The following is a 13,202-nucleotide window of genomic DNA, read 5'->3' as shown; positions in this document are numbered from 1 at the left end:
CCATCAAAACATTTCTTTCTATACTCTCTCTTCTCATAAAAGTACTTACATTTGAATTTTGTTCTAGCTCAGTTCTGTTTCCTAAGCTGCTATTCTTTATTTGAAAACAATATCAGTAGGCCAAATGTAGGAACACATAACTGCAGATAGTGGAATCTGTCCTGAAAACCACAAATGCTGGAGATCATAGTAGGTCAGAGAGAGCAAGCTAACGTTTTGAGTCTAGGTAACTCTTCTAGAAGACTTTAGAAGAGTCATCCAGACTCAAAACTTTAGCTTGCTCTCTCTCCATGGATGCAGTCTCACCCACTGTGATCAATAGGCAAATATTATTTGAAGTGTATCACAGCTTGTCAAATTTGTTTTTGTCAAAAATTCACATTCAAATTTATCACTACGCTAAAGCAAGTTTCAAGCAATATGTAAACCCACCCAAGATCCTCCACACACAATCTCAGCAACTTGATCTCATTGGTAACACTTGTTCTCCGTTTTTAATAATAGTGGTTCCCTCTCCAACATGAGGTGGAAATTGTTTGACTTGATTCTGGCATTCCAGGTGTTATAAAAATCTAGATTTCCAAATTATGCCCAGTGAGTTCCCCAATTAAATATTAAATGGAAGGTCAGGTTTCTTTTCCAAGCCTCCTGAATTCTGAACTAAAGTAACTAAAACCCCAAAACATCAAACTACTTTTCTCATCAAGAAAATGTTTTATACATAAAACAACAAACTTTTGGTTTCATCCGCCATAAAAGTCAAGCCCAACATTTTGTGGCTTGATACAGCTGGAAAAAGGTTGATAATGAGAAAAATAAGACTTTCTAATTTCTTTATATGCACCAACACTCCATTTCCCATCAAATCACTTGTTCCTTTCAACTTCACCCTCAATTACTAATCTCAAATGGATACCCTGATGTATCATCCCTCATTTTCAGACTGGAACCTTTCCTAATTGAAACTGTTCCAGATTTCAATAAACCACATTATGCCTATTTTCCACAACTATCAAAATTCAAGAATCAAAATTTAATCAAAATGTGTGTCAGTACAATACTCAGGTACTGGATTTCCCCAAAGTTGCAGAATTCTTTTTTCTACTTTTATTCCACATAAAAGTAAAATTTTAATTGATGCAGCATTATACCAATGGAAATTTGGGCAGTGTGAACCAGCCTCTCCAGTTGTTGAATTGCAAAGGACAACCTGAAAAAGAACATCACTAAGGCAAGCTTCTAAAGAGCTGCTATATAACAGCAACTGCCATTAGGCATGAATTGTCTTTAACTTAATAAAATGTTATTCTGACAAAAAGATCATTTCACTGTTGATCAGTACCTTTTTCTTCGTCGACTTTGTTCGTAGAGTTCATTCTTTACTCTTTTGCATTCATCAGATAACTTTTCCAAGAGTTTTTCCTTCTCAGCCACCACCCATTGACTTTCTTCTAATTTTTCCTCTGCAACTCTTAGTGAGAAAGAAAAAAAAACAGTTTTTATACGTAAATGTTTATGGAGTTTTACAAATGAGAACTGGCAAATTCAATGGCTTTATCACAAATGCTCACAACAAAAAGAAATGATCTTAAATTAAAATTCTAAAAATAGACCTTTTGCTAAACTTCTTGCAGTCAGTTTATGAAGAGACTAGAACTCAATATCTTTTCAGCTTTAGATTTAATCACAAATTGAGACATTACAAATGTTTAGCTCCCAGCTTTAAAGCTCACAGACACCACCAAAATTCTAACAGGATTAAACAGGGTTGATGCAGGAAGAATATTTCCGATGATGTAGAGTCCTGAACTAGGAGTCATAACTTAAGGATACATGACAGACCATTTCGGACTGAGATGAGGAGAAATTTCTTCACTGTGAATGGTGAACCTGTTGAACTCTGCAATAGGTACTGTTTGAGGCCAAAACATTGAATATTTTCAAAAAGGAAGGACTTCGATACAATTCCAGGGGTGGAGAGTTTGACTTATAAGGAGAGGCTGGATAGGTTTTTGTTCCTGGAGCATCGGAGGCTGAGGTGTGACCCTATGGAGGTTCATAAAATCACGAGGGGCACAAATAAGATGAATTGCCAAGGTCTTTTTCCAAGGGTAAGGGAGGCCAAAACTTGTGGGCATCAGTTTAAGGTGACAGAGGAAAGATTTAAATGGGACCTGGGGAGCAACCTTTTCCCCCCACACAGAGTGGGTGCATTTATGGAATGAGTTCCTGGACGAAGTGGTAGAGGTGAGTACATTTACAACATTTAAAAAGATTTAAAAGATATTTGAATAAGTGCATGAATAGGAACCCTTTAAAGGGATATGGGCCAAATGCAGTCAAGTAAGACGTTCGGTTTAAGATCGGCATGGACCAGTTGGACTGAAGGATCTGTTTCCGTGCTGTATGACTCTATGACTCCATAAAGATCAGAAAGTGGGAACTACGTATTGAGTTGGACATTCATCCATGAAAATACTGAATGATGGACAGGCTCAAAAGGGCCAAATGGCCTATTCCTGCTCCTAATCTGTTACAAACCACCAATGTCAGTAAGTGTCATTTTATCAACAGACTTGTGCTGGCTTTCCAATATGTACATAACAAGCAAGCCTAAACAGCACCAGTGAAAAAATAATCAACTTATTCCAACACATCATGACTGCCACCGGGCTGCTGGGATTTGAACTGGATATTCTATCCCAGAGACAACAGTCTCTTGAACTGTTCTGTAAGGCCCAACTGAGACTTTAAAAAAATGTTTTTAATCAACCTGTTTGTAAATGTTATGACACACCTCCAGGGAAAGTGGGGCATGAACCCAGATCCTCTGGCCCACAATACCCCTTTTCCATAAAACCCCTAGGCCCTAGTGTGATGTGGACAAGTAATGACTGAATCAGCACCCTCCAACCTGTGTACACCCAGCCCTATTTATATAAATAGCACACATGTCACAAACAGAACAAAATAGTTTTCAAAGCAAGATTAACATTATTGCAGTCACATTTTTGGAAATTATTTTCTTAATTTACTTAAAAAATGAATTTGCATTTAAGTAGTACTTCATCACATCCTGCAGATGTGACTAGATATTACACAATGAAATGTTAACTTCTCAAGTGCAATCACAGCAAGGTATTCAACAGGAGTCTGGACTGCAGTGGTTCAAGAAGTTAGGTCACTACCATCTTCCTATGGGTAATTAGGGATTGCATTGCTGGCCTTACCAGCGGTCTCATAAATGAACTTTAAAGCATTTAACACTGGCTGAGTAGGTAAGCAGAGTTCACTTTTTGGCAGTGCATAAAAGAGACAGCTGATTATAGGTTAGAAGTCACATGACACTAGGTTATTGTCCAACAGGTTTATTTGAAATCACAAGCTTTTGAAGCGCTGCCCTCTCACCTGGCGAAAGCTTGTGATTTCAAATAAACCTAGTGGACTATAACCTGGTGTTGTGTGACTTCTAATCTTGTCCACTCCAGTCCAACACCGGCATCTCCACATCACCAGTTGATTACAGATGAGCTCTGCTTGGTCAGTTAAGCAGATACTACAGTTGATTATTAGCTATGAGTGGGTAGGTAGGAATGGATGGGGATTCCTGGTCCTTTTTTCCTGTATGACACACCCTGCTCTAGGTTGTATGATATTTTTAATCAACTTACGTGTTATGAATCCAGGCAGTCTGGCCCAAAGGTAGGGATGCTATTACTGTGTCACAAGAGCCCTGGTCATGAACAAATCAATCCACCATTCTCCACTCTGGATGACTGACAGGATTCAAATCCATCTCCCCAGAATACTACCTAATTCCCTGGAAATACAGTCTAGGGATAATACCACTTGGTAAACTCTTCACAATCTACTCAAGGTTTTATTTCTCAATAAAACAGTCCAGGTATGTTATGACACGTCGCCGGAGAAGGTGGACCTTGTAAGTTTGGCCTCCTAGCTAAAAGGTAGGGATGATACCACTAAGCCACAATAGCCCTGCTCCAGACGTGTGTTATTTGTCTTTAGTTTTCTTTTTACATCTCGAAGTGCTCTTACACATAACTGAACATTTTTTTCTCCTACCACTAAAGATATGATGCAGAGCTGGGCTGAGGAGTGGCAGATGGAGTTCAACCCTGCCAAGTGTGAGGTTGTCCATTTTGGAAGAACAAATAAGAATGCGGAATACAGGGTTAATGGTAGGGTTCTTAGTCAGGTGGAGGAACAGAGGGATCTTGGGGTCTATGTACATAGATCTTTGAAGGTTGCCACTCAGGTGGATAGAGTTTGTAAGAAGGCCTATGGAGTATTATCGTTCATTAGCAGAGGGATTGAATTCAAGAGTCGTGAAGTGATGTTGCAGCTGTACAGGACTTTGGTTAGGCCACAGTTGGAGTACTGTGTGCAGTTCTGGTTGCCTCACTTTAGGAAAGATGTGGAAGCTTTGGAGAGGGTGCAGAGAAGATTTACCAGGATGTTGCCTGGAATGGAGAGGAAGTCGTACGAGGATAGGTTGAGAGTTCTCGGCCTTTTCTCGTTGGAACGGCGAAGGATGAGGGGTGACTTGATAGAGGTTTATAAGATGATCAGAGGAATAGATAGAGTAGACAGTCAGAAACTTTTTCCCCGGGTACAACAGAGTGTTACAAGGGGACATAAATTTAAGGTGAAGGGTGGAAGGTATAGGGGAGATGTCAGGGGTGGGTTCTTTACCCAGAGAGTGGTGGGTGCATGGAATGCGCTGCCCGTGGGAGTGGTAGAGTCGGAATCATTGGCGACCTTTAAGCGGCATTTGGATAGGTACATGGATGGGTACTTAATCTAGGTTAGAAGTTCGGTACAACATTGTGGGCCGAAGGGCCTGTTCAGTGCTGTATTGTTCTATGTTCTAAATCACCAATGGTCCTTTTCATCTGTTAGCCAACACTCCTAAATCACCCATGTTTCCAGTTAATCAATATACGTGCAAAACTCAAACTCACAAACTAATCAACCCACTACTCTGGAATATTGCCAGAATTCAAACCTGGGTCCCCAGGGCATTACCTGGCTGTCTGGATTAATAGTCTATAGATAATGACTATTAGGGTGGCTCAGTGGTTAGCACAACTGCTTCACAGCAACAAGCACCGGGTTTCGATTCCAGCCTCAGGCGACTGTCTGTGTGGAGTTTGCCAATTATCCTTGCGTCTGCGTGGGTTTCTTCCCACAGTCCAAAGACGTGCAGGTAGATGGATTAGCCATGCTGAATTGCCCATATTGCTCAGAGGTTAAAGGCTAGGTGGATTGCAAGAATAGGGTAGGGCGGGGTGGGCTGCTGTTTGAGGGGTTGGTGTGGACTCAATGGACCGACTGGCTTGCTTCCACACTGTAGAGATTCTGTGATTTATTAACAGCAGTCTAATTATTCACGGCAAAGTTCTCAAACTGTAAATGAATGACCAGATAAACCGGTTTTGTTTCAGGGAAGAATATTGACCAGGATAGCAAAAGAACCTAGTGTTCCATTTTAATTAGTGGAAGTGTATCATTCACGTGAATAAGTCAATGAATCTTCACTTAATGTCTCATTTGAAGTTATGCACATTCATCAATGCGAGGATCCTTCACTTTGTTCTTAAGCTTTGAACTTATAATCTTTTGACTCAGGCAACACCAGGACTTAAATAACTATTCATGGATTGAAAGGATCAACAAAGATAAAGTGTTAAGTATGGAAAAAAGCAGCAATAACTGTCTAGAATAAACATTAAAGGACAAGGACAAACTTATATAGGAACTGAAAGCAATTAGCCATGTCTGGGAATAGAGCAAGTTGAAAATACATGAACAAAACTGTTTTGATGTCTGCTTGATAACTGGCTGCTTTGTTGCCACAAGGATAACTGACTGCCAGAAATTAAGGAGTTAATCACAGGAAAGCTGTGTCTTAGACAGTTAAAGCCAAATGTAACAAGGAACAAAGAAGTTACTTCTAATCAGGGATAAAGCTGCAGTCTCAGAGATTGCAAAACAGTCAACAAATTTTGGATGAAAGAAATCGAAAGATTCATCAATAAAATCACATCATAGACCAGAAGGACGAAAATCTGTATAATAATCCAACACCAGAACCCTTCATTAACAGAACTTTGAATAACAAACTGTACAAGAATTGAAACTTGTCCACTTTCAAAAACAGATGCTTTTGGTTAGAATTGTAGGTAAATTCCACCATTAATTGGCTAATAGTCAAGTTGAGTTGTGAGGCTTAATTTGCTTACTTGAGAAGTCTTATTTTGGTTGCTACATGCAATAAAGTTTAAAATCACTGTTTCAATACTTGATAGCCTGTGAGATTTCTCAATAAGTAGCCAAATTAAAGGTACTTTGTGGTGATTTAGCCACAACACTCCTCCAGAACACCAGCTCTCCTGTAACCGAGGGAATGTTGAGGGCAGAACCAAAACATGTGAAAACTGAAATAAAAAGCGAATCTCTGCTCTGCAAATTACCTGAGAACTTTCTCTTGAGCCTCTACTTCTGCCTCCAAACCCAAGATATCTTCATTTAGCTGAGAAATATGGAGTGCCTTTTCATTAATAGATGGTTCAAGATGACAAAACTGAGAGTTAAAACAAGAAAGAAATTTGAGGTTCATTTTTGACATACATGAATACAACTAAAATGTTTTGAATACTTGCACTGTCTACTTTTGAAAATTTTCTCCCATCTCAAAAAGTATCCTTTTCCAATATAATTTCCCGAATAAATGGGCACTCAATATAATCACAATTGTGTTAAAGCTATCAAATTAATAATCTAAACCAATTACGAAAACTCTCTCTCTCTCTCTCTATATATATATATATATATATATATAATATATATCCTGGAAAAACAAATCCAATCTTTCAGATATTCCAGACAACCTGGGAGTATTGAACCAGGAGTCACAGTAGAAGGATAATGGTGAGGCCATTTGGGTTTGACATGAGGAGAATTTATTTCAGCCAGTGAGTTTTGAGAAGATTTGTAGCTCAGGTTGAGGTTCTGGATGTAGGCTTGCTTGCGGAGCTGAAAGGTTCATTTCCAGACCCTATTAGGTAACATCTTCAGGTGGGCCTCCAGGCGAAGCACTGCTGGTAATTCCTGCTTTCCATTTATATGTTTAGGTTTCTTTGTGTTGGTGATGTCATTTCCTAATATGACATAATTTCCTGTGGTGATGTCATTTCCTGATTTTTTTTCTCAGGGGGTGGCAGATGGGGTCTAACTCAATGTGTTTGTTGATAGAGTTCCGGTAAGCCTGTTAAATTCTCTGCCACTGAAAGCAGCTGAGATCAAAACATTCAATGTTACAAAAAGGAGTTAGATACAATTCTTAGGGCAAAATGCATCAAAAGGTATAGGGAGAAACAGCCCTGTCAACCCTACAAAGTCCTCCTTATTAATATCGGGCTGCTAGTGTGAAGATTGGGAGAACGGACTCCCTGACTAGTCAAGTAACAGCCTGACATAGCCAAACTCATAGAATTATACTGTTGGGGATGCCCCGGCTAAAGGTGGTCTAAAAATGGCTGCCCATGAGTTTTAGTTGACATAAGATGGTGGTGAAGACTTCTTTTTAGCTGAAGCAGTAGTTTGTTTAGTGTACTAATAAAGTTAGCCATACGTTAGGACGATTGTAGCTTAGTAGACAGAATACATCCAAGGTAATAAGAGTAAGATAGTAGATAAAAGGTCTTGTTGCAAGCTGCAGCTGCAGTTTGCAGTTATTCATACAGAAACAGCTGGATAAAGACATGCTTGAGAATGCTGACAGAAGAATTCCATACCTCGCTGATTTCAGATCTGAGATCCATCACAAATAGTTACTTTTGTTAAGTACATAATACAGATAAACATAGTTATAGATTTTGAAATATAATTTCTCTTTAAAAATATTAAAACATTCCACTAAATAACTCTGGACAGACAGGCTTAGACAGTAAGAAAAGGCAACCATATTGTTTACAGGCAGGAGGAGAAAGCGAGGACTGCCGAAGCTGGAGATCACAGCCATAGAACATTACAGCACAGTACAGGCCCTTTGGCCCTCGATGTTGCGTCAACTTGTGAAACCAATCCAAAGCCCATCTAACCTATACTATTCCATTATCATCCATGTTTATCCAACGATCATTTAAATGCCCTTAAAGTTGGCGAATGTACTACTGTTGGATCGAAAATTGTGGCACTGGAAAAGCACTACAGGTCAGGCAGCATTCCTGATGAAGGGCTAATGCCTGAAATATAGTTTCTCCTGCTCCTTTGATGCTGCCTGACCTGCTGTGCTTTTCTAGCACAACACTTTCTGACTGTTTACAGAGAAGACTGAATTACAGGTGCAGAAGTTATAAGCATTGGAATGTGGTTTAATAATATACATTGTAAAAGGCCAAGTGTGTGGTAAACATCATGAGATCATGGAAGACTGAAGGTCATCCATAAGGCTGCTAATCACTGACCATGCAGTCACATGAATAACCTGAGTAGATGCTTATGTAATCAATTAGTAATATGATTGGTTTGTATTGGTCAAAGGCAGGCTGAAAACAAACTTTAAAAAGTTGGTCTTTCCACTTGCAGTGAAAAAGGTTTCTGGACTCCCAGAGTTGCTGTCACACCAGTGTAACTTCAATAAACTCCTTGATGCTGGAAGTAGACTCTGGGTGTCAAGTGATTTATTTAATCATTTTCCTCCAACAATACCTTACAGAATGTCACAGATACAATCATCAACATCCCTGGTTATGTCTTGTCCCAATAGCAGAACATACTCAGCAGAGGTGGTGGAAGAGTGGGATACACAGTCAGGAGGGAGTTGCCCTGGAGTCCTTTACTAATAGCTGGTTCCAGTTCTGAAGACTGATCACTGGACTCAAAATGTTAACTCTGCTTTCTCTCCACAAATGCTGCCAGACCTGCTGAGCTTCTCCAGCAATTTATGTTTTACTTTAGTGTGATTTGCATAAGCTGAGTGAGTGAGCCAATGCATGGCGGATGAATTATGTGGATAAATGTGAGGTTATCCACTTTGGTAGCTAAAAGAGGAAGACAAGTTGTCTGAACTGTGATAGAAAATGGGCAAGGGGAAGTGCAACGAGACCTTTGTTAATCAGTCACTGAAAGTAAGCATGCAGGTGCAGCGGGAAGTGAAGTCAAACTTACATTGATCTTCATAGTAAGAGATTTACAGCACAGGAGTAGGGGATGTCTTCCTGCTATTGTGCAGGGCTTTGGCATAACTACACCTGGAGTTTGCATACAATTTTGGTCTCCCTATCCAAGAATGAATGTTTGGCAATAGAGGGAGTGCAACAAGGGTTTACCAGATAGATTCCTGAGGTGGCAGGACTGATGTACGAAGACAGACAGGACTGGTTTGTTAAATACACTAGATATTAGAAGAACAACATGGGGAGATTTCATAGACACCTGTAAAATTCTAACAGGATAAGACATGGTAAGGAGGGAAAGTCCAGAGTGAAGGGTCGCAGTCTAAGAATACTGTGTAAGCCATTTTGGACTGAGATGAAGTTGTAATTCAAACTTCAAAGATGATGTATCTAGATTGTACACCTTTCTTCAAAGGGGCCACAAGAATTCACTATTTTGAGACATCCTGACAGTGGGACTTAGGAACATTTAAACCCCCATATCACATGATTGCATTTATTGGAATGGAACAAGCTCTTCGACTGTGCCTTCACCACTTCAGTATGTTCCAAAAGAACATAACAGTTGAACATGTAATTTTGAAGTGTCATCCCTATTATACTGTCAGAAGCATTTTGGCTTTCGTTCAAATGCAAATATACTTATAAGTGTCCTAGTGTTTCATCACAACAATTAATTAGATTTTTACCTCCTCCAATGTGGTGCACTTCCTTAAAGGGCAAAAATGTGATTTCATATTTAGATATTGCAGCTGGTAACACATCTGATTTTAGTCATTTTACATGAGCAATTTTAGATAATTTATAATAATGTTGGAATGGCAGGTGGAAGCAATTAACACTTCACTGAGTGTTTCTCATTTCCAAATTACTCCTCAACTTCAAGAATGCTGTTCAGATTTTGAAGAAAACTGAGAAACATCTCAGGCAAATCCTGGAATAGGACTTGAACCTTGTGATTCAGATGAGACTGTTACCAACTGAGCCATAGCTTACAAGGAATACTGGAGGCAAATATCACAAATGTATCTCAAAAAGAATACAGGATTTTTTAACAAAAGCTCAGGAGATTCCAAAATGATTTACAGACGTCTATTTACTTTTGAAGAATACAATCGTATTTTCCATGATTCCAAAGTTTTGAGCTCTTTAACAGAAGAAAACATTTGGTTAGAACCTGTATCAACTGACTAATTACTGTGCGTGAAACACATCTCTGCCCATCCTCAAAAACCTCCTTGAAACATACCTCTGTTTGCACTTTCTTCTACCCACACTCCTTCACCTGCTTTAATGTTACAGAAATTTGTACTTGACAAAGACCTTTAAGTTGTGCCTTGAAAAACATGAGAAGCTTGACAGATTTTGTCATATTTCTTGTTATTAATAACATGGCCAATCTTGGAGGTTTATGTGTGCTCAAGAAAAATTCTGGATTACCAGTGCTTTTGAATTTGAGTTCCTATATTTGAGATCTATATAAATTATGAAAATATATTTCAATATTCCATTTCCACATTATTTCTCAGTTCATTTGCTTCTCCTCCTCCATTAAGCCATGAACTGCAACATCTGAAATGTAGTCCTTATAATAATGCAAGTAAAGGTTTTTAAGATTATCTGAATACGAACCCAGCTGTTATGCATGTAATGCATATACATCTGGAATACTCACTTTAACTTTTGACTGAGTCAGCTCCGCTTGTATACTTTCAATCTCGCGTACCAAACTGTGATTCTGGGACACCAAACGGGCATTGTCCTCTCTAAGTGTACTGAGCTTTTTCCATAATTGTTCATTTTCTTGCTCAATAGCAAATGTGCTTGGCACCTGAGATGTCTAAAAATACAAAACATGTTGAAATGTGATATTATTCATGGCTTTTTCCTGACCACCTGCCCTATTCTGAAGTCAATCACTTTTGATGAAGTAAAGTTCTCCAATACCTCACCAAACATGAGAAATGTTATGCTTTAAACCAAATGGAAATCAGCAGCAGAAGGGACTTCTCATCTGCATGACAGAGTATGAAATCAGCCTAAGTACTGAAAGGCATTAGAGAACACAAAGTAATCTTTAATGTATAAAGTTAGAAAAAAGAAGAATTTCCTGACATTTTAATTTGCAGGGACAGTTATACATTTACTTTCAAATAGCAGATTGGCAGCATACACTCAAGGAGAGGAGAGAAGGAGAAGACGGGAAGAGTGGGAGAGAGGGAAGCAAAAGAGAGACCAAGAGCGAGAGAGAGAGAGAAAACAGAGCTCTCAACAGTCAAAAGCAGTAACAATTTACTATTGCAGATTTAAAAATATCCAAGAAACAAAGGTCATTTGAGTGCAAAAAATTTACCCTGCCTCCAAAACTGCTGGTTGGACTTATGTTGCTGAAAACACATTTCTGTGGCGTCATTCTTTCAGCCATAGTCACATGACGATTATTCATTGCAGGAACCATTGGATCAGACTGAGAGAGATCTTCCGTGGTCAAAGCAGGGGAATAACCCTGCTGAGAACAGTCATCAGACTGGTCACCTAAACGGACACTGGAGAGAAAAATAAAACCATCCTAAGTTTAATTGTACATCCAGGTTTGAAATAAAATAATAATTTTTATTTATGTAGCACTGAAATGTGGAAGGGTATTTTCACTTCAACATCATGTCAAAAGACATTTTCATGTTATTCCTAAGTGGCAAAGTAAGAACAAATTATAACATCATAACATTCCAAACAGCTTCCAAAGAGTTTCAAAAGAGGAGCATTAGGAAGATGGTGAAGACAATATACCAGCATAGTGATATTGTGACCTATGTTTTAGAGGCAGAATAACAAAAATGTGGTAGAAGGTATAGTCAAGGACATGAAAGTCCAGCATACTGACAGTCAGTAGATTCTGGTGCAGATTAGATTACTTACGTTACTTACAGTGTGGAAACAGGCCCTTCGGCCCAACAAGTCAACACCGACTCGCCGAAGCGTACCACAGACCCATTCCCCTACATTTACCCCTTCACCTAACACTACGGGCAATTTAGCATGGCCAATTCACCTAATCTGCACATTTTTGGATTGTGGGAGGAAACCGGAGCACCCAGAGGAAACCCACGCAGACACAGGGAGGATGTGCAAACTCCACACAGAGAGTAGCCTGAGGCGGGAATTGAACCCGGGTCTCTGGCGCTGCGAGGCAGCAGTGCTAACCACTGTGCCACCGTGCCACCCACAGGCAGATACCACTCACTGTATAAAGAATGGTCTTCCTCAATGCCTCCTTGGTGCCAGGATAGCGAACATCAGAGTTGGTGCAAGGGTTAACATGCAAGGCTAGTTTCACAATGACAGTTACAAAAAGACCCATCTGTTCCCCCTTCCATGGAATTTCCTATAACAACTGCACTTTTACACCATATTGTTCACTCCTTTGCAGTGTCAAAGCTGATTAGTGCCATGATCTGAACTGCACTTCTTCAAGGTGTCATTACTCCTATGAATCAATTCCCTACTGTCTTGATTTTTTTACTGCAAATAAGATAGCACATTCTAGAACATATGATCCAGAAACAAATTCAGCCCACTTGATTATTTGTGACGACTCCAACGCCCTCTCATGTTCTGAAACCTTGTTGTTTTTGTATACTCAGTTTGGTTCCACCGTAGTAGGACGGATATCTAACAATGACAAGTTAAAAAACAGAAGGCAAAACTGAAGAACTGATCATTGAGTTTTGAGATTTGTAGCTCAGGTTGAGGTTCTGGATGTAGGTTTGCTCGCTGAGCTGGGAGGTTCATTTCCAGATGTTTCATCATCCTACTAGGTAACATCATCAGTGGGCCTCAGGCAAAGCAGTGTACATGATTCCTGCTTTCTATTTATGTTTGGGTTTCTTTGGGCTGGTGATTCCTGTGATTACATCATTTCCGGTTCCTTTTCTCAGGGGGTGGTAGATGAGGTCTAATTCGATGTGTTTGTTGATAGAGTTCTGGTTGGAATGCCATGCT

At 39.5% G+C, this 13,202-nt stretch overlaps 1 protein-coding gene across 6 annotated transcripts in view; it reads right to left on the bottom strand.

Moving 5' to 3' along the window:
- Positions 1–13,202, bottom strand: part of ccdc18 (coiled-coil domain containing 18) — a 185,231-nt gene that overhangs the window by 140,872 nt on the left and 31,157 nt on the right. For 5 of the 6 annotated variants that reach the window (XM_043698814.1, XM_043698816.1, XM_043698817.1 and 2 more), the window contains 4 exons: positions 11,554–11,746; positions 10,876–11,040; positions 6,495–6,604; positions 1,343–1,471 (listed from right to left, as the gene is read on the bottom strand). In XM_043698814.1, the coding sequence (XP_043554749.1) occupies positions 1,343–1,471; positions 6,495–6,604; positions 10,876–11,040; positions 11,554–11,746 (597 nt within the window). Of the gene's footprint in view, positions 1–1,342; positions 1,472–6,494; positions 6,605–10,875; positions 11,041–11,147; positions 11,239–11,553; positions 11,747–13,202 lie in introns of those variants that run through there. The other variant, XM_043698819.1, reaches the window with a different exon arrangement.

The sequence above is a fragment of the Chiloscyllium plagiosum genome, chromosome 11 (genome assembly GCF_004010195.1).
Source record: "Chiloscyllium plagiosum isolate BGI_BamShark_2017 chromosome 11, ASM401019v2, whole genome shotgun sequence".
Classification (NCBI taxonomy): domain Eukaryota; kingdom Metazoa; phylum Chordata; class Chondrichthyes; order Orectolobiformes; family Hemiscylliidae; genus Chiloscyllium; species Chiloscyllium plagiosum.
The sequence above is the reverse complement of the archived record's forward strand: the minus strand, read 5'-3'. Positions and strand labels throughout refer to the sequence as shown.